At 40.6% G+C, this 27,747-nt stretch overlaps 1 protein-coding gene across 1 annotated transcript; it reads right to left on the reverse strand.

Annotated features, from left to right (window-relative positions):
• Nucleotides 1-480: 480 nt before the first annotated feature.
• elp2 (elongator acetyltransferase complex subunit 2) lies at nucleotides 481-26,334 on the reverse strand. Its single transcript, XM_068575462.1, has 22 exons — nucleotides 26,203-26,334; nucleotides 25,980-26,058; nucleotides 25,341-25,411; nucleotides 25,122-25,266; nucleotides 23,845-23,922; nucleotides 23,411-23,475; nucleotides 23,246-23,312; nucleotides 20,392-20,538; nucleotides 20,000-20,095; nucleotides 18,703-18,803; nucleotides 12,663-12,794; nucleotides 12,021-12,170; nucleotides 10,815-11,006; nucleotides 10,517-10,586; nucleotides 10,215-10,307; nucleotides 8,639-8,696; nucleotides 7,544-7,616; nucleotides 6,733-6,925; nucleotides 3,446-3,567; nucleotides 3,188-3,330; nucleotides 1,664-1,777; nucleotides 481-971 (listed from the first exon to the last, which is right to left on the reverse strand). Exons 1-22 carry the CDS (start codon nucleotides 26,332-26,334, stop codon nucleotides 776-778), a joined length of 2,517 nt encoding a protein of 838 aa, XP_068431563.1. The 3' UTR covers nucleotides 481-775.
• Nucleotides 26,335-27,747: the final 1,413 nt, after the last annotated feature.

Below are 27,747 nucleotides of genomic sequence, written 5' to 3' on the forward strand. Positions count from 1 at the left end.
AAGGATTGGACGTTTACCGGAGGAACGATTCCCAAAAATTGTTAACAGTTCTGGCTTCCAATTTTTATAATGATTTTTTTTTACTTCCTATTCATTTACATGAAATCTATCTCTGGAAACTTTCCAATTGGTAAGCCATCGGTCCAAGTCATGAGATTATAAGTTAATGTGCTTGTTATGGGACTTGCAAAATGGCTGAAATTAACATAACATAAACACAGATACCATTCTGCAAGTAATCGCTCTGTAAAATCCTAAAACTCTTAAATACAAGATGGTATAAGATTAAATAAACAATGGCGTGTAGCAATCACAATAACTTAACTGAGAAACCAAAAACACTTAACATTTTGGATATAAAGCATTTTAATCAATTTGTCATAAAACAAATACAAACCACATATCTGTGCGATTGTATGTATGTATGTGTATAATATATATATATATATATATATATATATATATATATATATATCCAGCAGTGTCGGTCTTCTCTGATTCTAAAACACTTTGAAGTGTCAACATGCCACCCTTGGGTCCTGGTGTTTTCACCATCTTGCTTCCACCCATCAAATCAGCTCAGCTGTGTGCAGACTGCAGGGCATGTGTGCTGTGGGTTTGTCCTGCGACTGACCCATGACTTAACTTGCTGTCACAGGGATTGAATGGCTTGCCAGCAAGCAGCTGTGGCCTTTGTGCCACAGTCAGACATGTGGCCCTCAGTCCAAGTGTCTCTCTGCGAGAGAGAGACATAATAGTGTCACTGTTGTTGGTGCTAAAGAGCCCGTTTGTTGATGTTGAAGATTTTGACAGAGTGGTCGGCGCTGGCGCTGGCAAGCTGGACCCAGGAGTTCTCCTCCTCAACGTCACTCTCTCCATCGGTCTGTCCATTCAGCTTGTTGTTCTCTCGACCTACTCGGCCGGGCTTGGGCCTCCAGCGGAGCCTCTTGACCGTCAAAGCGTGGCTCTGTCTGCAAGAGTATATGTGATGAAGGGAAACAACAGGATACCTTGGATGACAGACCATTAGATACTGTACACATGACATCTATTGCTTCTGTCCATCTGGGGAGAGGGATCCTCCTTGGTTACTCTCCCGAAGGTTTCTTCCCTTTTTTTTCTTGTGAAAGGGTTTTTTTCTATTTTTTTGCGGGGAGTTTTTCTTGATCCTATGTGAGGTAATTTGTGATTTTGGGCCATACAAAATAAACTAAATTAAATTAAATTAGACAAATACCTACTACTCATACTGCAACGTTTCTCCTTCTGAAACACAGAAAGTAAAGACGATCCCAAACCCAAAAGTATGGTTGCAAGAAGCACTAAACTCTGAGGAACAGAGGCCTCCTAATACAACAAAATACCTACTTTAAAACTCACTTCCTGGGATCCACAGAAGATGACTCACACATCAATGGGGACAACATCGCTCGTCTGAATACTCACAAGTCTTAGCGATGCCTCCCCCGAGCTGCTGCCCAGCTAAAATGAACTTTCAAATCAAGCTGCCTTTTTGTTCTCAATAATACATACGCTTCTGCCAACAAACTGAAGCCAAACTACTGTGACCCAATTTACTATTAAAATATACTACCAGGAGCCATTGGAGGCCTTTCAAAGTTGCATGTGCTTCAGATGAACTTTGTTTGTGTTGTAAGGATACAGAATGTCCGTTTCTCCGCAGCTGCTCCAGTCGTGTCCTCCAGCAGGCTTCCGGCCAGGACTCCACCTGTACAGCAGGATCCTGCCGCACTCCAGGCCCACTGCAAGCAGGTAGCTGTGGAAGGAGTCAAAACAAACACACAAACTCAATTCAAACCCTGAGGCGATGGCCTTGCAAGAAAATTCAAATAGAGCAAAATATTTGTACATCAGCATATCTTTGACTATACTTTCACCTAATTAAATTACAGAGGATCCAAATGTTTTACCAAGGGCTTTAAAAGAAATAACTTCTTTATGCTACTACTTTATATCAATACAAAGAAAGCAGGCCACAATAGCTGACCAAAGATAATATTGGTCTTTTAGTTGTTTCTAATATTAAATCTGATGTTTAAGGTATGGTTTTGCATTCTCTCTTACCAATAACATATTTAGTTTCCTGCTCACACTTAATTGTGCTTAGTCATAATTTCTTCTGTACTTCCTTTTGCTTTAAAATACCTACAAGTAACTCAACATTAAAACCATTAATGTTGTTGTTAAAACCAAAATATTCTTTAACCAAAACAAGAAGAGTGTTTTGTCTAATAGTGCTGGCTGAGAAATGTATTTAGTTGCTGAGAGTCTCAATCCTTCCTAGACAGTAAAAGTCTGTTATTGACTTTGCCATAAAATTATTTATGGGATCATTGTAAGTCTTCTCAAATGAAATATAAATTAAGTTGCAGTTTTCATTCAGTTGAAAATAGTCGGTTCAGACATCGTAGTCCAGAACCTCAATTCCAGGATTATTCTCTGGCCAAGATGTTTTAATGATTGATTTGACGTGTATGGACAGTTTATAAAATAATTGTCCCATATATCCCTCCAGGGATTTTTCCCAGTGGGCCAAAATTCAAAATGGCCACTAGCGCTATCTTGACAAATTTCACATTTGAACCACAGCATCTGCAGTCATGTATGAGGTCAAACCCCCGGTAGCTTGACGTTATGACACCATTTGACCCAGAAATCCCAGATGAACATCATCCAGAGGAGTACAGGAGAGTACAGGAACAGGAAGGTAAGAGTTTTGGAGTGAAAATTACTTAAAAAGACACCTTCTACATTTTAAACTATATTAAAGAATCTCATGAACATCATAGCATAATATTTCATTTTTAAAAAGTAATATAAAAGTCTGTAATGAAGTTAGTAATACAGTGTAATGTAATATTTCATAAATAAGTGAAAGTCATACTCTTTTGTATGTCATGACCTTAAATGGCCGCCTCGTGGTTGAATGTCAGTCAAATTGCAGTTTGCATCCATGTCTGTCCGAAATGTTATAACTTCATTATTTCATCGTGTCAGACCTTTCGGTGTGAAATTGTAATAATTAGCATTAGAATTTAAGAGGTATGTTCATAAATAGGTTTTGAAGGTCAAATTAACTAATCAGTGAATTTGTTAGTGCGTTCACAAGAACGGTACGCTCGGACAACCCAAAAACACAGCTTTGAGCGAGTCTGTGTGTGTGTACCTGTTATCAGAGCAGAGAACGGGGCAGAAGGCCACCGCAGTAGCAGAATCACCCACATCCAAGATGGAAGAACATGGTTTAATCTCAGGAGGAAGTTCAGAGTCTCCAGGGTCCTCTAATCTGCACGGCCCCCAAACTATCACCTGAAGACACACACAGACACACACACACACACAAGCACATTGATGATCACTACAAAAATGCATTAATTATATTGCTGCAAAAATGCAACTATGACCTTAAAAAGGAAAGACTTACCTTCTTGTCCCGACTGGATGTCACAAAGTATTTACTGTCTGGGCTCCAGTCACATGACCAGATGATTCGACTGTGTATGGCTGTGTCCTTCTCGGTATGCGCATACAGCGAGAATCGAGGCTCTGCATGGATACAAACAAAGAGAGACCATGTAAAGAATAAAGTCAGACTCAAAATACTATGATAAATCCCAACACTACATATCTGTTGTCACATTTCTCCGACACTTCCTTTTTGGTGACCGATGAACTGGTAGTCAAACTTTGTGTCATGATTATTGTAGCATGACATCAGCATTTCTAGATCTCTACCTCCCTCCTCTGTAGCAACAAAGTCTCTCCCGAGAGCAACACATAAACAACCAAACAAGACAGAGAACCTCATTCCAGCCCTCCATTTCAGTCAGTTTTGGTTTATGACCTGCTGCTATTTATTTCACCAGCCCAAGTCATTTCAGGCCCCAGATTGGTTTCCCCCAGAGAGCTTGTTTGTATGCTGGTGGCAGCCGCCCGTCTGTGTGTCTGCTGTTCCCCACCGCACTCACAGAGACACACGCAGAACTGAACTGGCATGGACACACAGCCGCACAACCTCAGCGTCGCCACAAAAGTCAGATTTAACCACCTCGTCTATGTTCTCAACAACACACTCTCCACAAAATACACACATATTTGTCAGAGTGTTGTTTGGGACACACGGTTGTTCTTCCATTAACACTCATTTGAGGACCTCACAGAGATGGAGACAGACAATGCAGAAGAGGAATTAGCTGTATTCGGTCAAGACAAAATATGAAAAATACATTGGTAAAAAATAAGAAAGCAGCAGAATAAAAAGGCCAAACAAACAGCTGTACAAAAGGTAGGAAGGTAACAGTGTCACCTCAATGATTAGGTCTGGATGCTTGACCGTCAAGGGAGAGGAAAGGAAGGAAGAAGGAGGGCGTAGTCAGACAAAGCAGGTGAGAGGAAAAGAAGACACAGATTGGGTGAGAATGGAGGCAGTCAGTTTGTTAGAGGTATAACTTTGTTTAACCTTCTCTGGTCTGGTCATTGAGACTGCGCGTGTGTATGTTCTTCACAATCACCTTGAGTGATTCAGCAGCCAACCAGAACAGACGGAGACCATGATCCTCCAATACCACCCTTCCTCTCTCAAAAACACCATCCCTGCCTCTGTGCAGTGCACTATACAAGCAAACAGCAAAGTGCAGCACTGCTCAGCCTCTCGGAGCCCATTCAGACCATCCTGAGCTGTCAAAAGAGCTGTAAAATGCGTTACCAGGTGCAGATAGGAGGTAATCCTCTGGGCTTAAATGTCGTGTTCTGTTCACCTTGGATGCAAGATTGGGTTATTTGTCTGAGTCAAGGTGCAGAGATTCTCCCAAATAAACAAACTCTGCAGAAGCACACTGTTGTTTACAGCCGCGGGATGTGAATGGAAAGTAGGGACGCAGAGATCACACTTTTTCTCCTAGGACTACGACACTGACTATATCGGTGATTATTCTTTGTTTGTCATGCTTTAACTAGCTTGTTCTTGGATGTTTATAACTGCTTATAAAAAATGGAAGTGACTAAGAAATAGTGTTTAATGTGGATACTGTAACTCACATTTGGGTTACTAATCTCTGGGCCCATATTGAACAACTCTAAGAATTACACGCAAGAGTGCTTTAAAGAGTGAACTTACTTGCTTGTAGGAGGAACTGTTAAAGGAGCAGTGTGTAGGATTTAGTGACATCTAGCCGTTCGGTTGCTGATTGCAAGAAAATACCGACCACCCGTCCCTTCCGAAGCTCATCAGAGCACTCCATCACGATGCAATAGGCTCTCGTTAGAGCCAGTGTCTGTTTTGTCCATTCAGGGCTACTGTAGAAAAATTGTTGCAAAACATAGCTGACGCCTTGTCATGGATATTAACAGCTCATTCCAAGCTAACAAAAAATACAGTTATTAATATCAAATTCTATCTTTTTATATATTTTTACCAATAAATATTCCTAAATCCAACACACTGTTCCTTTAAGAGCTGCTCGCAAGTGATCACATGATGGATCATACATATGTTCAGAGCACGAATAGTTTTATCAATGAAAAATATGTACGCACCATCTATTATATTGTTCGTGGTTTTTTTTTATCCTTACAGTAATACACTATTATTCTGGAATATGTGGTTTTTATTTCCAAAAAGAGAACTTGTATTTTTGTCTAATCTCTTATCAACATGATGAATAAAAATCAATCAGTATTAATAATATCTTGAAAATGGATTCATATATGTATTATAAGAAAGTGATTATATTTTAAGATTAGGGATAAGAAGTACCTGAAATGATTTTGTACCACATTGACATGTGCAGACAACGACTATGAGGTCCTTTTTGCCACATTGGAGTATGTTATGTTCAAACTAAATGCAAACAGTCCGCTATGAAAAGAGAAATGGAGTTCCAAAAGAGTATCTCGGCTTTGGCTCGAGACGATTCACTACACTTCCCAGACCTGTGGATACTGATAGAGGCGACCTTCCAGAAACAACTGCTCCTCTCGCCATTAATGTCACCACCCCTGAGCTTATACTGAAGGAAGTCAAAGGTCAAGCAAAGCGGACTAAATGAGTAATCCTCCAAAGGAGGCTTTTAGATTGATGTTTGCAAAATGTCAACGACAACCCGAGAACAAGCCACTAAACTACCATTATGACTGTATATCTTCAAACAAGGGTTGCTTCGCTCTAGAAATGTATTTCCAGCAATGATGGTTTCCTTCTTCACCTCATGTCAAAGCTTTGATCAAAATATTACGTGCAATAAAGACATTAATAAGTTATAGGGGGAAAGTTAGTGAAATTAAAATAGTGGTCAATTTCCATAAATATGCAAAGCAGACATGGTTTCATTCAATAAATAATCTTCCTTTATTAGCTTCTTTTGGACCAGTTTCAGTCAATGCATCACTTGTTTGTGTCTTCACAGTATTAATTAGGGGAGTCCTTCTAATCAGGCCAGCTTGACTTGGAATTTGATTTGGAACAAATCTGCCCAGTGGATTTACCTTATTTTAATTAATTTGTCTTAGGGGAGCTGGTGTTGTCTGCCAATAAGGCTCTAATATCGTCTCTTTTTCTTGAAATTTATTCAAAGACATTTTTAATTAAGCTAAATAAATTTGAAAAGCACCATGAAGAACTATTAACTCATCACAAACTGCGTCTGCAAAATAAAAGACTGATTGCTTTAAGGTGGAACCTCTTATTAGTGACAACTCCATGGCCCTTCTCACCTGGACCGTCAGGTGTGGGAAGGTCCCGTCTCCATAAAGACCAGGTGCGATCCCGGGAAACAGCCAATAGGAGTTGTGCATCAGGAGAGAAGGCCATCTGGGTGATGGTGAGGGTGTGGCACGACAGCGTCTGCAGCTGACGCCATGTAACTGTACTCCACAGCAGAACTGCTGCATGCTCAGCTTTAGAAGCCTGGAAAGACAGTTTTAATTAATTTATCTACATAGAAAAAACACTTTAAAAATGCACTTGTTTTGTATAATTTCTTTTCCATCTTTTTTTTATCTCCCCTTTTGCCTTTTCCTCTTCCAGCACACTTCTGTTTTAAAAAATATTACAGAAAGTTTGCTTTTTGGAAAGAAAAAATTAAAAAAGCAGTGGTTGATTGAGGGATGAGGATGACCGCAGCAGGGAATACATTGCAACATCAATGTGTGCGGGAAGGAAGGAATAAAGAGGTACAGAGTAAAGAAAGCAGGACAGCTGGAAGAAACAGGGGACAATGGGAAGGAATGCAAAGTGAGATGGTGGGTGAGGGAGAGAGTTAAAGTAAGGCGGAGGGATTGTATGCAGCAGGAAGACAGAAACGCATCCGTGTTGTCAACAACTGTGTATTTGTCTGCAATCAAGGTCAAAACAAGGTAGGTCTTATCAATACCTGACGAACAGCGCCATATAAGCCTGCTCTATGTTTGTGAATATGAGTAAGCAGAGTAAATATGTCATGATGCGCTCTCCTTTCTATTCGGATACACTTTGCTGAGTGAGGGTGGGTATGTGGTCTCTGGTCTCAAAATTTATTACACTGACCTTGCATGCGGATGCCACTACCTCCCTGGCACTGTCTGAAGCAAGACAGAACATCTCAAAGCCGTGGCCATACCTGGAGGAGACAGAGGAGGACAATAATGCAGACATTCATTATGAATATGGCTCAAGCTAACAGCTGTACTGAATATGTGGAAGAACAGAGAGAATCTGAAAGACAGACAGGTGGACGAGGATAACAACAAAGAAAGCGCTCCCAGATTGATCGTAAATTAAGTATTCTCTTCCCCGACAAGCTTCCAGGCTCAAGCCGTCGCTGCTCGCTGACAGGTAAATAAGCAGACAGAGTGTGAAATTAAAATACTGATCTGCAATGACTGGTCCTTCTCTCGCTGACAAAGATGAACAATTATGATGCTCCGGTTAATCAATCGCAGCCTAATTACGTTAAGCTTGCCGACTATCAACTGCCTGTTTTAAAATGTCAACGAGTCAACAAAGTGAAACCACAGCCTGCAACTCAATGGAGAGAAATTCCTCCCCAACCACAAAAGCGTTCAAACACTGCAGCGATTTGGCCACGACGCTGAGAATATTATTTATGCCACAGACATAATTTAGTCACTAACTCATTTTAATGTTTCTATTACCCAGTAAATGATTCAAAGGGGTGAAGCCAAAAGGTAGAAAAATACTTTTCAACACACACAACGCCCACACCATGAATAAACGACCCCGCCGTATGTCATGTTTATGGTGGATTGACAAGTAAATGGATTTAACATTGGCCACAAATTGAGGTAATATATTTAGCCGAAAGAAGGGACTCATGGGATTGCAAGAAGCGGATTGGCTGATGAATACAAGGAGGGAGGCAACCAGGGGCTTTGGGAAGCTCATCATTTTCAGTTACAATGAACCTTTTGGCCAAAACCAAACAAACAAAATCCATCTTAAAATGTTGCTTAATAAAGAGTAATATATACACTCTGGTGTCTTTATAGAGAAAGGAAGTATATAAGAAGAAAACATGCAGAGGAAATTGTTATTGCATCATGTCTCTGGATATTGTTTGTACCCGTTGGTAAATTAAACGAAAGACAAGCTGGGAGGTTTGGGTAACATTCGGATACTCACAGTTTCTGGACCTCAGGCCACAGTGTGTTCTGGAGAAGATGATCCTCTGGTGGGGGCTCTACACACACACACACACACACACACACACACACACACACACACACGCACACACACACGCACACGCAAACAAACACAAACACACAACTTTAAAATCGTTACATAACTGTCATTTGCCAAGCCCTGAAAACTGAGCTGTTTTAAAATTCAAATACAACCAGTTTCCAATTTATTAAATGAGGATTACACCAAAGTGGCTATTATAATTTGCCTCTTTTAAATCCCTGTTCTTTTAACCCAAAGAGCGACAGATATAAACCTGAATGTGTGTGTGTGTGTGTGTGTGTGTGTGTGTGTGTGTGTGTGTGTGTGTGTGTGTGTTACAAATTAAAAGGGGAAAAAAAGATGGAAAGAGTGAAGTAAGAACTACATAGAAAACTGAAAACACGATTGGTTGCCTGGAGACAATGTTCTCTCACATTCACATACGGCCTCTTTCAGCATTTAGCCTGCATGAAATCCTCAGCCCTGAAACTTGCCGCTTTTCACAAAAAAAGCTATTTCGAAACAACTGCAGCTTTATCTCTGATTCTTAACGGCTGTTGGCTTTGAGGGGGGATCAAATATAGCCTGGTGCCGATCCTCTCCTTCACACCGCAGGCTCTGCACAAGACCGCTCTGCGTTCCTGTTGCATGTAATTGAAAGCTACACGCCTTGTGTTTTTCTTTTTGGTCATCGGCGTCCCATTTTGCCTAATTATTAATTTGTCTCCTTGCCTGTGGAAGCCAATCAAAGGAGTGAGAATGCATTGTTAACAACAGTCTCCGCACATTGCTCCCGACATAGCCCAGGGTCATCAATACTTAAACTTTGCAATCACATAAGCCTGCTTTCAAATTAGCATTGCAGATTAAGGAGTGGCTTCAATCATGCTGATGACAGCCCTTGACACCCTCTAGCCCAGGGGTTTTAAAGCACCGAGCTACGTTCTCTTAATTTGACTCTCATCCATTTCCCATCTGCCTCTTCCCTGCAACTAGTTTCTCCATTTTCTTTATTGTTTCTTATAGTCTTCTTCTGTCCTCTCTCACATTAACCCAACGGCATTTGCATTCACAAGCCCATCTATTGTATCTCATATTTAAGATTTTATTCCATTTTGTAATAACAGCCATTCTTGTCTTATTTCTGCTTTTATTTTACGCTTCCTCTTCCACAACCCTTTTTTCTCTCATCCCCTCTCTAGCTGTAATACCATCAGCCTCCAGCAGACCTCAGGCACTGTGGGAGTGCAGCCTGACGAGAGCCGTAATAACTAGCTCTCCGTCTGGCCGCACATAATTGTCTCTTATATGAACATCTAGCGACAGGCAGACTGGAACTCTTAAATGTGCACCGAGTCTGCCGAGTGGGTAACAATGAGGAATATCAATCAGGCTATAGCGGGAGATGCATTTTGGCTCTTAAATTATTCACCAGGGATGTTTAAAGTAAAAGAGAGTTTACTGAGCTGACTTAGAAATGATCATGTTATGTTGGAAAATACTTGAAAGTGTTGTTTTTGCAGGTTTACAGTACCAGTCATGATGAGCGGGTGGAAGTAAGACTCCTGGTATTGATCAGATACGCTGTTGAACTGCCCCTCTTTGTTGGTTTTTGGGGCAAGGTCACCTGTACATTTAAATGACATTTCTGTAAATTAATTGTACTATTTGAATACTAAATTACATGAAATGAACAAAACTAATAGACAAACCCCCACTTTAATAAGACACAGCTGTCTCAACGGAGATCATGAAAATTGATCATCAAATAAAACTTGGCCCCAACTAAGAGCAATTATTTGAAGACTTACATGCGGAGCTGAGCAAGTATTTTACCTTGAAATACAGCCTTGTTGGACAGACCCAAAGCAGGTGTGCTGGCTCCTTCTGGAAGGTTGGCAGAGTCCTGGCAACAAGCAGATAAATGAATATACATAGAGACACCAATAGCTATGAAGAAGTGGCGTAAGGTTGGAAAACAAAGTGAGACTACAAAGAAAGTTGGCGTGAGACTTAAACTTTGAACAGATCAGGTCACAGTCCAACTGTCTACAGGCTGTAAAGGTCGAGGATTTAATCACTTGACTATATCTACTAAATATTATAAAAAATAGTTATTTCATTTGGCACTCACACTTGACGTCAACAGCTTTTCTCTCGAGGTCCCAGAGATGTTAGCAAAATTCTCCACGAAATTACGAGGTGCTTGAAACACTCGCAGGACCTTCTCGTCAGCTCCTGACACAAACTGAAACCTTCCAACCATCGCCAGACACTGCATGTCATATCCGTGGATCTGTGGCCGGGAGATTTCATGCCAGGTCATCTGGAGAGTAAAAAGGACATGGAAATATATTCTAAAGATGTAGAGCTGGTCATGGGGATCACAACCCGCTGCCTGTGGTTGCCAGGGGAAGTGTTTTAATAGATCTCTGACGTTGAGGAACTGTGTTTCTTGGCCCTACATCAAGGAGTTTGAAGCCAAGCCAAATACAACATTGATTCTCTTGTTCAAATGAAACATTTCCAGATTAAGATGCAAAGCGCTGTTCCAGGAGAAGATTGAAGGCTCCAGTGCAACAGCACCAGCATGAAGTGTCAATATTCCAAACTGGCATTGTCAATAATGTAATGAGGAATGGAAACGTCATGTTGTTTCTACCTGAACGGGCATGTTTTACTCCATTTCTAACCATTTCATCTGAATAAACCAGAGGTGAAGAAACAAGTACTCTTTGAGACCGATCAATCCCTGTATCTCAAGTCATGAATCCTTCCCTCAAAAATAAATCACTTCTATGAAACTCTTTATTATTATCAAGTCACAACCTACTAAATTCAATCAGGAACAGTTCCTTAACATATCTTAGCGAACTCGACGAGTAGAATATATATTCGGTGCAGACTATATCCCAGAAAGGTTAATACAAAGGGCCTGTGTTGAGAGGATAGATGAATACTAAGTAACTCTTGCTCACAGCCTGGAGACCAGAAGAAGAAATGGAGAAGCCTAAATCTTTATGTCGACATGTTGATGCCAGCTGTGTGAAAACTGTCTTCTCCTGATGTCCCAGCTCCTTACCCTATCTCTACGGCTGAGCCCGGCCACACTACTGAGGAAGTCTTTTATATCATCTCATGAATAAAGAAATGTGTCATGGTAGCGTTCCAGCCACATTTGCTTATTTCATAAAGACACAAACAACTAATAGCAGTGATTGATTCAAATATCGAAAATGTATCATTATTAAGTTCCTAACTACGTCCTTACAACAGTTCAAAATACTGTCGGCTTTAACATTCTTCTTCAACATCTACATGTTATAGATGACCGTTTTACCTGTTTGGCGTCTTGGTTCCTCCACGGAGTAAAGAGTCTGGTGGTCTGGTCTGAGCCCACACTCAGGATGAACTCACCCTCAGGATCCCAGCTCAGGTCCTGGACTGCGTTAAAGTGACCCGATATCACAACGCCAGGCCTCCATTGCCCCTGGTCAGACAGCGTTGCAATGATCAGTTATCAAACCTCTAGTTTCCCATTTAAATGTCCCTCTAAATACACATCACTTCAATAACTAGTATGATTGGCATGAGAGTGGATGATTATAATTCAGGTGTTGGTGTCTGTGAAGTCGACTTGCTTTGAAACATCTGAATTAGTCATGAACACTTTCACGTTTGTGCTGAACTTTAAATTCACCTTCCGAGCCGATGTAATTAAAAAGCAGTTACTTCTTCAGACTCCCACTCTTTCCAAGGTAAACCCAAGTAAGACACATGTGAAGCCAGTCGAATTTAGTGCAAAACAAGAGAGTTGAACATTAAACCCGACATAAAACACTTATAATTCCAATAATTTAAGTGCCTCGTGGAAAATTAGCTGTGCAAAAATAAGAAATTATTCAGACACGTGTATTGTAACTGTACACTGTAAGGAATACAGTACTGGCATTATAATGATTTGACAGTTTAGGGGGCTCACCTCTTTGTCCTGCTCTTTGCACCACAGATGTAGCGCTCCATGAAAAGCGTGAGCCACAATCATGGAGCCATCCGGACTCATCTGGCAGCCGTAGAAACCCAGAGTGTTGCCACCAACCTCCCCTACACGCACCTGGTGTGAAGAAAATAAAACATGATGCGAGCGATCATCACTGATCAGGAGCATCAGCCCATGTGCCTTTCCAACACACTCATATCAGACATCAGGTGGGTGAAGAACATTTGGTTTCTGGGTCAGAGTCACTGACTTGGACAAAGATGAATGACACAGAAGATGCATTAACTGCCACATGTGGCGAATAAGCAGCAACGTAAATCAGGTTATCTATGCTATTTCTGAGAGTTTAGCCTCCTTTAATCCTATATTATATTTGGAAATGCAGTATATTTTAGCATATACAGCCTAGTTCTCAACCACATGGGGTTTGTGTAAACCTACAGGCTTGATTTATAGAAAAGAAGTGAAGTGAGGGAAAAGTTTAAAAAAACTGTTCTCAGTCTCCCTTTAAGAGGCTATTTACTATGAGGCCCATAATGGTGCAAAGAAGGAGAAAATACAGCAAATTACGCTGACAAGTCAAATGAAAAATTATGCAAAATAGGACTTATTAGAGCCGAATAAACGGCCGTGTCTTTCTAACAAAATACATTTGTCAATAACTGAAAACAATTGCAGTGCAGCATATCACACGACACAAATAATCATGAAAAACAGCAAATGCCTGAGAACCCAGAAGGATTTAAAGAAATTGGATTTGAGAGAGAACTTGTGACCCCCACATCATGCTCATAAGGCAGATCATATCGACAACGGGGTCTGAACTTCTACCGTAAAAATGAAAACACCCCAGAATCACTGCCTCAGTTAAAGAAAAATGATAGAAAATTTAAATCACTCTTTTAGGATTCTGTCCACATGTCTAATCTCAGACCTCGTTTTTGTGCATCAAGACCAATGTGAATTGAATTTTGTGGATTTAAAACACTGCCTGTAGCCCATCTTGATTTACGTGAAGTTACCAATGACAAAAGAAAGTCATATGTGTGTCACTCTGTATAACTCACATTTAGTTCTCTTAAAGTTTTTTGCAGAGAAGGTTACACAAATACATTAACGAACGGATTAATGTAAACAGAGGATTACAACTAAAAATACACAACGTTTCACCATAACGTGGGATAAAAAGCTTTGAATTGGTTCTAAAAATACAGTCTGTATTCATTCATCCTGTCATTGACATTAATATCCATAGAGAACATAAATTACATACAGAAATAGAGAAACACAACATTTAAATTTAAATGGGTTAATAGCTCATCCTGTTGCATAATTGGCAGAATTCAATACAGGAACATGGAACTGGACTGAAATAACTTTAGATTAATCCACAGGAATCCTTATTTAGGCAATAGGGAGCTTTTCCAAACACAAGCCGTCATAATAATAATAACAACAGTCAACCTACGACTGGCTCGTTTAAGAAAACATGTGCTTCATCACGGTCAGTCATGTCAGAAATACTCATACCAAACGTATGAGTTTATACTTCAATACGTAGCCAGTCAGAGATAAACTGTTTACTCAAGGACTTTGAGAGTATTCTGTTGACCAGTCCAACTTCTCACTGAGGAATTCAAACAATTAAAAGCTTTATCTGGTCCTTAGGCCTTGAAAGGTAACTGGGCCCAAAGGAGAGATCTATTCAAATCGATAGCTGCAGAACCAACCGACCCCAGAGAGCGCTACACTGCTCCCTTCGCAGCACATATCTCCTCCATCTTTAATTAGCTTGTGCCTTAAATGATATGGACATTGGCTGTGAGGAAATATGAGAAGTGATAAATTCACAGTTGAATGATTCAAATAGATGTCCAGCTTAGCCGGTTATCTTTTCTTGGAGGCAGGCAGGTAGAGTGAGAGCATGTTTTGCTGCAGCAGTGACCTGAGGCAGACTGCAGGAGAAAACACACAAACTCATTTGCCATAATTACATGTTAAACCTACATGTTGAAAGGGTTCACACAACCACACCAGCAGAGCACAGACATATTTTCGCTATGTCTATCGTATGAGGCAGTTAAGTGATGTCCTGAATCATTCGGCCTTCTTAGGGAGCTTGCGTGGGTCATCGATGACCTTCAAAATAACGCCTGTCTGCAGGCTGAAACACAGCGGAACTAATGGCAGCAATAAAAGGCACGCCTTCACTTGGAATGGCACGGTCCTCCAGTGAGAGAGACAGGTAGCGAGGAAAGAGAGACAGTCAGGTATAAAGATAGACGGTGCGATTGAGAGAGGACGAAATGCAACATTAAGCAGATTGATTTTAAAATTCTGCACACAAGCGCCTGCCGTAAATCATGCAAAAACTCACAGAGGCAAAAAGCCGTCATCTGTCTTGTTTACGAGTGAGGGAACAATATGGATGCACAGCGTGCCTTATCGCTGGCCAGCGGGAGTATGGGGGAGGAATAGAACAAGGACAGAAAAGAAGGGAAGGAATATATCATTCTTTGAAGGAGAGAAAGAGGGTGATGGGTGCTAAATGAGCTAGGGAAACCCATACAGTGTGGAGTACAGGTTTTCAAATGAACTTTTCAGGCTGAAATACTGGCTGACACATTGAGAGACTGGGTCTTCCCAGTCATCACTCTTGATGTTAAGATGTACAACATAAAGTAAGATCGCACGTGAGGATTACTTTAATATCTATTAATCTTCTGATTTGTCAGCATCTGTTACTACCCAAGGTTATGTTCAAATTCCTCATTTTGTTAACTCACGAGTAGTCCAAAACCCAAACATATTCAATTCATAATTACAGTATATGAAACTAAGAAAAGCAGACAATACTAACATTTGAGATGTCAGAACCAGTTTAATATTTGTCTCAATTAATAAATTGATATAGCCTCTGAATTGCCGTCTATTTGTCTAAATGTTTGACCTGAAACTGATGAGAGCCGGGAGAGTGAGCCAAAGGTGACCACCAAAACACATGTAGACCCAAGAGTACATAAGAAAGCACACTGTGTGGCAGGTTCCCTCGGTCAGTGGTTCTAAAACATTTCAAGTCTCGACAATCAGGTTGAGGTTTGATGCTTTTCCCAAATGGAGAACCACTGTCCGAGGTAGCGGGCTCTGCCCGTGCTTATAGAATTAGGGTTAAATGTCGTAATATCCTTCTAAGCAGGAACACTGTTGGTGGTCTGCACAACCTGTGCAGCCAGTCTCTCTCAGAAGCTAAGCCTGAAGAGTTTGGCCCAGAGTGGACAAAGCACCTATCGCACCTGCCTCCTGAAACAGAGCCACCCTGATCTGGGAGATGGTCCACGGCTGGGCCGCCATCATCCGAGTCATTAATGCATGCCACAGTGCAGAGGGGCAACCTAGAGCTGCCAGAATGACCAACAACTGCTGCCTTTTCTCCAAAAGCGGAGGGATGATACCGAGCAGTGGCAAGGCATAAGGCAGCTTTGCCATGGCACGTGTGCAAAAGTGTCCACGCCCAGATGTGGATCATCTAGGACCAGGGAGAACCATCGTGGTCTATGGGTGTTGCAGTGGTTGAGGAACAAATCCAGTTCTGCGTGTCTGAACCAGGTCTAAACCACCTCGAGGTGAAGCCCCCACTGGTAAAAGGTCTGCCTCAAAACATGAAGTTGGCTCCTCATAGTTTAATTTACTGAAAATGTAAAACAGTTCATTAGCGTAGCTTCAAACAATTAATCAAATATCAATAATTTTGTTGATCGATTCTTTTTTTCTTTTGATTAATTGTAATTTTAGCAAAACATGAAATCCACTTATATCTCACTCTGAAATGGTTCAGGTTAAAGAGTAACTTGACACCCTTTGAAAATCTTTGCTGACCTCCACTGATTTAGCATTTGTCCTTGCCGTGAAGTAAAGACGAACTTCAGGAACCAGGGATTTCACACTTCTGACTACAACAATGTTGGGTGTGGTCAGAGGACACTGCTCTTCAGTCTGGTGTTAAGTCTGGCATTAGACAGCCACCAAAAACATTAACTCAGTTCGGTTTTAGAGGCTTCTCGACCGGCCATCCGGCCAAGTGTATCTTTTGGAAAGTACACAAGCCAAGGTCTGAAAATAGGTTCTCTCTCATACAGACAAACACACCCACACAAACTGACAATCCCTCCAGGCCTCGTAGTGGCCCGCTGTGGTCAGTCTGAGATGTTAATTACCAGTGTGTCTCATTAGTAAGATGTGCTTTACGCAGCGGTGGACCCCGGCCACCCCACTGCTAACCCTGCTCCTCCATTAAATCTCACCAATTACTCTAATCAGCGTGAAGAAGTGGAGCACTTCTTTGTAAAAATTGGCTAATTAAGACACACATGGCTGGTCAGTTAGCGCTGTGGAATCTGCTCTGCCAATAACATCTACGTCACACAGATAAAACCTGTGAGGCCTATTCAGATTATGGAAAACACTCAGACAGAATCAAAGGCAAAATGTAAATACAGTTTAATTCACTAACATTTCATTGTGTCTCTGTGTGTGTGTGTGTGTGTGTGTGTGTGTGTGTGTGTGTGTGTGTGTGTGTGTGTGTGTGTGTGTGTGTGTGTGTGTAAGAGGTTAAGCTTCCTTTGTAGGTAGGGAACCTGTCAGTTCAAAGGGTTTGGCTCTCCCCACACAGGTTGGAGGGAGCAAAAGAGAGGATAGAACAGCATTTCCAAATTCAACAAAGGATATTTCAGGTAGGGGGCTTATATTATTTTTGGAATCAAGAACAAAGGCTTGAATTTTGGATAAAAATTGGCCACACAAGGCGTGATTTCAAACTCTCCCTGCTGCTTTTCATTTCCACTGACCACCTTCGTCTAATAATACTGAGAAGAATATGTGACGAGAATCGACACCGGCTTGAGGCCCTAATCATTGCCCCTTTGTCAGAGAAGAGAATCAAGACTTTCACGGTTGGTCTTTTCTGTGGTCTTTGTTGCTCTCAATTCTGGATGAAAATGGTGAGATCAAAGGCGCAAAAATGTAACTGATCAAATGTGGACCTTTTCTCATCACCTCATATGTGATCACTCTCAAGGTGCCTTCTACGGCGAGGTGAGCAATTTCTCTGTGTGTTTGGGAGCCACTGTGCACACACTGTGGGGTATGTTCTGCATGTTAGAGCAGGTCTACATTTTTGCAAGTCTGCCCGTGAGCAGACTTGCCCACGTTTCTGTGTTTTTGTCAGGAACGTGTTAAGGTTATCTGAGGTACTACTGAACCACATGAGAATTAGCTAATTGTATTTAAAAAAATAAAAAAAAAAATTTTTAAAAGCCGTAGGGGCAGAAAACAGCGTTTTCTTCACCATGCACACTTGTGTTAAATTTAGCCTCATTCTGGCACAACAGCAGCTGTTGGTAGCTCAGAGAGATGAGGGAGAGTGGAGCGAAAGAAACGCAGCAGGAAGATAATGTGTGAGAGGGAGACCAGACAGTAGGAGAGAAAGGGAGGCAAGTGGGGGAGAAAAATAAGAGGTAGAGGACATAAAATGACAGAAGGGAGGAGTGAGGAATGAAAGTAAAAGACAGATCATGCAGGAGTAAAAAAAAAAAAGAGTCAGGCGGTGAAGGCAGTGGCATGTCTCCCAGAAGCCTCTCCATCCTACATCGGATGTGTTGGGGAATGGGCCTTAAAAGAGGGGGTTCAGTGTGATAGAAGGGAAGATGGAGGAGGTCAATTTTGTCTTGTCTAAACTCAGAGGCTCAGCGGCTCTTCATCACGGTCTATCACTTCTATTCCCAACACCTCAATGTCAAGGAGAGTGGAAACTGATGCAGGGGCACTGACAGCAGGAGGGAAATATTAAGGGAGGGCTCAAGCTCCTGGATCATGTCAAGAGCTACTGAAAAAGGAAGCTAGCAGAAATAGAGTGAACTGGTGTGTGGATCTATCTGCAAAGCGTGTGTTCCCTGCATAGAATTGAAGCCATGTATAGGCTCTGTGTATCTGCACACAGCCTCCTTGTACTCAAGTCAACACTCACCTGCTCAACCCAGACGCCAGATCCCTCCTCAGGAGCCCAGATGATCATGGTTTTGTCCATAGAGGCTGAGAGCAGACTAAGAGGCTGTTGCAGCTCACCACCTGCAGGGGGAGACAAAGAGAGACTTGACAATTCATACAGAAGCAGCATACACTGTCAACAGAATAGATTTAATTAATAGGCCAGTGGTTTGTGAACTTCTATTATATCTCTTTATGGTTGCACTGAAATAATGATTATGCATTCATCTCAACAGTGTATTTAAAGCTACTACAAAAACTACAAGGAACTTTAATAATGTTGATTTTGGCAGTCCCTGTGGACAAAGGTGGTAGTGTTTCCGAGCACCAGGTTAGTCCTGACTCTGCGTTTTACCGACAGCGTGCTACCAATGTTTGCTACAACCAGGGACCAAAGCTTTGTTCCTGGCCGAATGAGGAGCTGCTGCTGCAGGGCAATGAGCTCTCCACCTTTCGCCAGAACTCAGACTGCAGATCAAAGATGGCAGCAAAGCCGGATCTGGGTCTGGCTGCAGCAGGCTGGTTGTAGGACTTTCTAGTGGACCTGTATGACTAAGTCAGATTTTGTGTGGAATCCAACCAGGTGGTACCGATGACAAGCATTATGTATAACTATATAGTAATAACCAACCTCCTTCTGTAGTTCTACGCCACTGACAATTTATATTTATGTTGCCTGCCCTGCTGATGCATTCTGCTTCCTACACAAATTTACACGTAAAAAGACAAATCATAAGCAAAGGGGCTTGAGAGCATTTTTTCTACAAAGACCAACTGCAAGGGGAGTGCGCCAGCGTTTCATTTTAGGGATTTATGATGAAACACATTTTTAGGATGCATGGTAAAAGATATGATTACTATAGTGTGCATGATAATTGCTACTACCTCTGCCTTCATAATTGAGCAGCTTTACTTATTTGAAGTAACTAAACAATGATGTGTAATGTACACAAAAGCTGGAATTGGTGTGAAATGATCTTGGTGTAATAACCTTTCAAGGCAAACAGAGTTTAAAGACAAGATTTAGCACATCCATCAGCCTTTTCCCCCTGAGAGCTAATCAAGACAATAACTTTTCGTATCCGTTCCTTTCTTTTTTTTCAGGCTGTAGATAACAAAATAAATTATTAAAATGTTGAGAGATAAATGTTAGATTCTGGAAGTTTGAGTCACTTTTAGACACGACACTACTCAGACCTTTTTCCAGGAACCTACTGACAATTATCTGAAACTTTTGTGAAGAATGACTGATCCTGTTCCTTTTTAAATCAAGGTACCTTTGTAGAGAGGAGGCTGCCAGTGGACTCCGTAGACCCAGTTCTCATGGCCTGCCAGGACTGTCTCAAGAGACACAGCAAACACTGAGGACACGTCTGCCGCGCAAACACAGAGGCCAAATGAAGACTGTTACCAAGATATCACTTTTATACAAAGAACAAGAGAAAGGTGGCTGAATAACTGGGTAGGTTTCCATTTAATGGCCAACTAAATGCAAAAGATATCAACCAAAGTATGTGTTATACCGATAAATGTAAACACACATAAACACACACTTTGTTCTTTATGCAGGTCGGTCACCACGATGTGCCATTACACCATCAAAAAGCTTGTCTATTCATTTGGTTAATTAGCAACCTTTTTATATATCAAGCCTGCATGGCCCGCTCACCTCTCTCCTTTACTTCAAAAACATCCTCTTTCATTTTGATGATGGTGTGATCGTCCTCTATGTGGGCGTCTGTCCCAGACTTGGCACACAGCCTCCACACTCTGATGAGGCAGTCCTGGGAACAGCTGGCTAATAACAGCTCTCCACCTGAACGAGTCAGAGAGAGAACATGAAAACCTCCCTGGCTGAAAGGCATGGTCTATCAGCTCTTAAAAACCGTCATCAAGTAAGTAATCATAGCTGCCTTTGTGTTATTCACTTGGTATGATAAAAGGTGTGTTATAATCAAATATTACTATTATGTAAATTTCCACGCTGCTGGACTAATGAATGATGATCTCATCTTACTGTTGTGTTGTATATCAACACTTTGAGAACTGTCATATTTACCTCGAATCACAGCTGAGCATAAGTAAAGTTGATTATATTTAGAGTGATACATCATTGAGCCATGATGGACAATTTAGAACTGGACCTAACAAACAACTGTTCTGACTTGGATTCAAGTTTTCTGGTTCGTAATGAGCCTCACCTTGCCTGACATGCTTGTTAGAACAGAATACTGCTGACTGTTTAAGGCCAGTGATACAGCAGGAGTACCACACACATAAACAAAGCTCAAGCTCTCTGAGTGCTCCTGTCTGTCACATTATGTGTTTAAGGTTTAGTTCAATAGCCACTGGCCCAGAATTACCTCTGCTAAGATACACAGACACATTACAAAATCTCTCTGTTGCTACCTCCTGTGTGGCGGGTAAAGGGAGGAAGGCCAAAATTGTTTGTCGATCATGATGCAATGGCGTTGAAGTTTTACATTTTTCATTACATAAAAAAAAATGCTTTACCCCACTTCAAATTGCAACAAATAGCCTAAAAAATGTAAGTAAAAATAAAGTGTGATTTGATGGCTTCATGAGTCACGTAACCAGAAGCATTCACCAGAAGTGCTTTTGAGCAGCAGTTGGATACTCAGAGGTAACTTTTTCATGCTGAGGCAGCAATTATCAAACAACAAGTTAATCACTGTCAGTAAAAGGTAAGTCACACTGACGCGTAGCAGAGCGAGACAGCTGTGCATCACACACGCTCGCCCGCTGTGACACCGGTAAGCTCTCGTTCTACATACAGCTGGTTTGGTGTTGCAGCCAAAGTGATCCATGTCAACCACATTTTCAGTGTTTTGGTTACAGTATGAATGATAAAGTGTGAATTCAGATCAGTTTGTGGACTGAAGGAAACAGCCAAGAAGAAAAAATATGTTTTGTCCCAACTGTAAGGAGCCACAGTTGACATGTTGCATTTTACTGAAGAATAATTTAGAAACGTGTAATGCTAAAAATGCATTTTATTATATTACAATTCTAACACACTTAACTTTATTTTAGTTTAACTTTCATTTTGATGAAAATTAAAGGATTTACTCATTAACAAAGGCGTTCAATCACTAATAATAACTAATAACATCCAAATATGTTTTTCAAAATGGACATTAGCTACCTATTTGATGGTGATGAGGAACATAAAGCCCTGATACAGACACAGGACAAAGCCTCTGCATGAAAAGCATCTTCATGACCTGTGGCTCTCGTGAAAGTCATCATTTGGATGCAATCATTTGATTCATCTTGCATGATTGAACTCAAAAGACCATGCCCTGCACTCAAGAAAAGTCAGACTGCCCTCCCTTCAGCAAAAGTAAAAACCATAAAATTAAACATCTGACCAGCTGATTTTATACTGGTAGTTATTATTATACTAAGATTAATGCCAATAAACTGATGATTTATAAAATAGGATAAAGATAGAAACACAAAATCAGAAAACAGCATCATGCACTGAATGCCAGTGTTTAACAGTTATGAAATACTGGACCTCTTGTGCTGCAATTTGCCATCTGCCAAGTCATAAAAGAAAAAAAAAGATTTATGTAACTACTATCATAGTGGAGAGAGGGTTTTGTCATTCCTATGGGAATATTTCATATAAACAAACAGCTCTCTGTGTCTCTGCTGACTTGTAGCTTGGCAGTGTGGAGTAGGTCATAGACTGTGAGTGGGAAGGAGACACTGGTGGAGAGAGCTGGTTAAGGAGATGAAATAGCTTTTACACAGTCAGAGCAATGCAGTAATGAAGAGCCCTTGAAGAGGGTTACACAATTAGTATAGCTTGGATTGGATCCATACATTGCCATGTGCTATCACAATACTGTGAATAAGCCACTCGTGGTGATGCCAGACTCAAAATAAGCACTTCAAAGGCTGTGTCTAGTTTTGATTTGACGAAACTCCATTGAGCTTAAAAATAAAATTGTCTTTTTGCTCTCTCTCTGTTACATGCATGCAGACAAGTTTAAAACATCCTTAACAATACATTTAAATGAATCAATATCACATCTAAGAAAAGTATAGTTAGAAGTAAACATTCATAAAAGGTCTTAACCCTATCTATAACTTAAAGGAAATTCATATTTAACACATATACAGTCATATGTTTTGCCTATATACGGTCTACAAAACTCTTGATTAGCCGTTAAGAAAATAGTAAATCAAAGATTGTATGTGACTGCCGCCACCTATCAAAGAGAGCCTGGGCTCAAATCTCAGCCTTGGTATCCCAAGAATACATTAACTGGGTTTGAGAAGATCATGGTCTTTTGCAAAAGGCTCAAGAGCACTTATACAATGTGTTTATTTTCTGATATGAAATGTCTAACTTGAGTTTTTTCGAATCACCATGCCTACATATATTGTATGTTTATCTGACTTTGAGGTCAAGTCAGACATGCAAGCATACTAGGATAACTAACAGTTAATACAAAAACAGTACCACCATTACTCCAAACAGTAGCGCTCACCTAGAGATGCCCAGGCCACTCCACGAATCCAGTCGTCGTGCCCTTGCAGAGACATGGCTTTATGGAGCTGATGTAGTTCAATTAAAAAATGTACAATGTTGCTCTCATTCTTCACTAAGTAAACTTAAAACATGAATGATTGACAGAGTATCAGTCAGAGCTCACCTCTCCGTTAGACTGCACATACAGATGCACCTGAGAGTCATCGCCCCCACAGGCCAGTATGGGAACTGTGAGAAAAGAATATTAGGTTTTCACACAGTCATGTAAGCGCACACACACACACACACACACACACACACACACTCGCATTGCATACATTTAAATTTTAGCCTATGTTTTATGAACAGGAGCGAGGTGGAAGGGAAGGATGAAGCACAGCATCAAACAGACTAACGGCATGTAAGACAGAAAAGCAAATTGACAGTAGACACTTCAAATGCGGGCTGCATTTTGAATATGACATTCGGTTACAGCCGCTAAAGCAGTGGTACAAATTGAGATGGATGACATGAGAGGAAAAATGTCTGTGTGTATGTGTGTGAGTGTATGGGGCGCACAACTTTAAGGATGTCTATGTAGGAGCAGCTTAGGCTTACCTCTGCTGCCTGGCAACAGTGCCAGAGAGACATCCATCATGAAACTGCTGCCAAATGATAAGGAGTGGAGGCACTCAGCTGAGGAACACACATGCACATGGAATTAAACTTCACGATGCCCGAGGAGTAATATTGCCACACAACTAAAAAAAAGAATATACTGTAGAATAATGTTAACTACATAGTTTGGGATTTTGTCTGAATAGATACAAAATGCATAAATAGACAACATGTTTATTATGAGTGTTCCTTTTTGAAATTCAGAAAATTGTTCAGGTTCCCCTCTTGGCCAAGGGCCACTCAAGCTGTCACAATTCAACATACCATGGATAGTATTTTTATCTGGGAATCCATCCCAAGGTTACGCCCCCCTCACACACACACACACACACACACACACACACACACACACACACACACACACACACACACACACACACTTAATTTCCATTACTGTCAAGTAGCATCAGTGTTCATTTAGACTGACAGGTGCAGTTCTAGGTGACAGCTTAGAACAAAATACAAGTAGATATGGATTACAGTTTGTGTCACTACTGATTTTTTTTACCTTAAGCAATATTATCATTAATACGACTGTCAACTTAAATTTTTTAGGAAATAAAAACATTGCATAGAGTGATTACACAGTCTGTACTGTCATTTTTAACATGTTATTTTAACATAATTATATAATAAATAAAACTATTTTCTAAAAATAATACAATACAGACACAATTTCATAGAAGTGACGCATGCTAAAGGTTCAACAGTTTTGCAGCACTGCAGAGGGGAAGCAAACAACCATGTTGTTTATCAATATTGCCACTTCCCATAGCTGCCACTAGGGGGATTATGGGCTAATTGTAAGGGAATTCATAAAATTGATTATTTTGTTTATATTATTATATTGTTTTTGTTTCAGTAATATTTAAGTCTGTTACTTTCTGGACAGAGTTCTACATCAAAACAAGTGTCAGGCACATAGTGGAAATTAACTAGTTCTTGAAAAGCTGACTTTTAAAATAAAGCCCTCTTCTTGCTCAAAACATATTCAAATGAAACTGTCTGAGAAAGGAAATCACTGTGGCAGGTTGAGACTAAATCTCAAATTGTGAGTGTGTGGGTGAGCATACGTTTAGATCCAAACCATCTGCTAAACTATTATGGCAACATAGTGCTGTACCACAACTCCAGAGGGTAACACTAAAATATATATATATATATATATATATATATATATATATATATATATATATATTTTTTTTTTTGTCCGTTACCTTCATTGGCTTCATTGCAGAGCCACAGTTTGACTGTGGAGTCGGATGCTGACGAGGCTGCCAAGATCTTTGAGTCCTCCACATAGATGGCATCCACAGCAGACACTGGACCACTGTGACCCTTGCACTCCACTAACTGAACAAACTGACAACAGCAGATGGCTTTTTAGAAGATAGAAAACAACAGATAAACACTGTCTGATGAACCAGGTGACTCACCTTTCCATTTTGAGTCTTCCAGACGATGAGCCGATTGTCTGAGCCTCCTGAGACAAGGTGACTCTCTGGAGCTGCCAAATCAATAACACCACAGTTATTTAGTACATAAACATATTATGGCTGAAGTACATTTGGTGCACCTTTAGAATGTAGCTGCTATAACATGATTTGGGTGTTTAGGTCAATCTTAATTGCAACAGCAAACAATGGTATTTTAAGAGAACACTGTTCTTCCAACTACTTCCTAACAGGGAAGGCTTTCTGAGACAAAGGGGGACGGTTTTCTGGGTTTGGTGTGGATAGACAGCCTGCAAAACCCTGGTTTTGGAACGAAACGTTCACAACAATCATGTAAAAAGCATAATGTTCATATTGTCCATGCACTTCAGACCCTATAGTTTATATTCAATAAGGCTTGTGTGTTACATGTCAGTCAGCAAAGGAGCTTTACACAAACTGTTTTAAAGTCGCAATGAAGAGGATTAGTTGAAGCCAAAGGTTAAACACATTGTGATTCAATTTTAAAGCCTGATAATAATACAAATGTCTCACTTCAACTTGAACACATGACATGTTGTTTGTTGTGGTGGCAAATTTAACGGTCGAGACACAGATCACATCCCGCTAATAGACACTCACCACAGTCCTCTCTGTGAACCCACTGGACTGTATTCACTCTTCCTGTGTGTCCATTCAGGACAGCAACAACTCCCCTTTCCTGAGATAAACAAACACATAGTATGTTTTCTTAGGCAATAAACAAGTAGACGTTTATAGAAAACTATACTTCTCGGATATCGTTGGCTGTGACAATTAACAATAAAATCTAACTTTACAGAGGGATTTATAAATACTGTAGTACCTGTGGGTCGTACAGAGCTATAGAAGTACATGTCCCAAATGCAATAATCCCGCCACGACCCCAAGAAACCACATTTGGAGTCCTGTTTGGGCAACAAGCTACATGGCATGTTTCAATTACGGGCGCCGCCATCTTGGAAACTGTAGTTATGGTGTTACTTTGAATGAAGCTGTTGCTCAACCGACCAGTGCGACCAAAGGTTCCGCGTCCAAACGTCTGCAGCGTGGCAATAGTTTTTAATGGTGATATTGTTTAAGACATATTTCCACAGACTAAAAACTACGTACACATTTTTATAATATCTAAATATTGTAAACAAATTGGTTTAAATGTCGGTGATAAGCAAACATTAAAGTGTTTGAAAGCTCAAGCGCAACTGTTGAGGAATGTCCACTAGATGGCGTACGTCAATCACAAAATCCAGAGAGGCTACTAAAATATACTTTATAAAATGGTCATAGGAGATTAATTAGTTGTTAATTTCTTGCTTATTGATGTTTTACTGTTCCTGTATGAACATGACTATAGAACTCTGCAAATGTAATGCCCAGTGATATTAACTAAAGTACATTATGTATCGTCTTTTTCTTTATCCTCCCACAGTGAGCCAAAGGTCAGCACAAAACAGAGCTGGTGGGGATTAAGTGCCTTGTTTGGAGAGATTTGGATAAATGCTTGAGGATTTGAACGTTGGTTTTCTGGCTGAATGTTGGTCTTCTGTTGAGTCCTCCTGTTCTGGTCTGTTGAGTGTCTGTAAATGTCACTGAAGACAATCTGTGCATTTATTGAACAATATACCAATCAGGATCGAAAGTGCTTGGTCTATCTACCCAGTTATTTGGCGTTAGTAAAGTATTCAAGGGTATTTAGATGAGAATTTAAAGGGTCTAGACGAGAACATCATTCAAGTATATATTACTAATTTAAAATTTTAAACACTTTATCCGGTTCTTTTTATATTTATATCTGCCTATGTCTAAGTAAGAGGAGAACCAGATAAAATAAACCAAATGGCTCATTTTGTAATATTCTGAAATTGCTCCATTAACAATCAAGATGCTACAATAGCCTATACAAGTACTGCTCTGTCAGACTGTATTATCCCTTTGCAAATAGTGACTGAGGGTGACAGGTCGCAGCTGAGCTAGCTGCCAACCAGCCTTGCTTGTTAAAAAAAAGCCCTTGGGCCTTATGGATTTCATGGTTCAGGCGACAGTTTTGTCACAAGGAGATACTAGGCGGCCATTTGACAAGATCAGAGATAAAATGTGATGGCATCTGTGAACCCTTGAGACAATATGATAAATGACAATGTAGCTAAGGAAATGAAGCTAGAGCCTTTGAGGAAGTGAGAAGTGGAAGAAGGGGAGGCTGGGTCGTTTTTGGCTAGCCTCTGGCTATGCAGACTTACGGCGTATGTGCGTGGCAAAGACAAAATAGACGCACTGTCACCAACACTTGGGGAGGAAATAGATTGTGTTTATATTGCTATTGTTGTCCCTCCTCACTCACACTAGACAAGATTTAGACAGACTTGGCGTGAGA

This window comes from Clinocottus analis, unplaced genomic scaffold (genome assembly GCF_023055335.1).
Source record: "Clinocottus analis isolate CAN_PGR_092001 unplaced genomic scaffold, fCliAna1.0.p SCAF_14, whole genome shotgun sequence".
NCBI lineage: Eukaryota > Metazoa > Chordata > Actinopteri > Perciformes > Cottidae > Clinocottus > Clinocottus analis.

Excerpts from the sequence above, each read along its gene's own strand:
- elp2 (XM_068575462.1), bottom strand. The coding sequence starts at position 26,334 with ATGGCGGCGCCCGTAATTGAAACATGCCATGTAGCTTGTTGCCCAAAC. Across the intron at positions 23,923-25,121 it reads CTGCAATGAAGCCAATGAAG|CTGAGTGCCTCCACTCCTTA; the intron begins GTAACGGACAAA and ends TGTGTTCCTCAG. Across the intron at positions 6,926-7,543 it reads TAGTGGCATCCGCATGCAAG|GCTTCTAAAGCTGAGCATGC; the intron begins GTCAGTGTAATA and ends CTGTCTTTCCAG.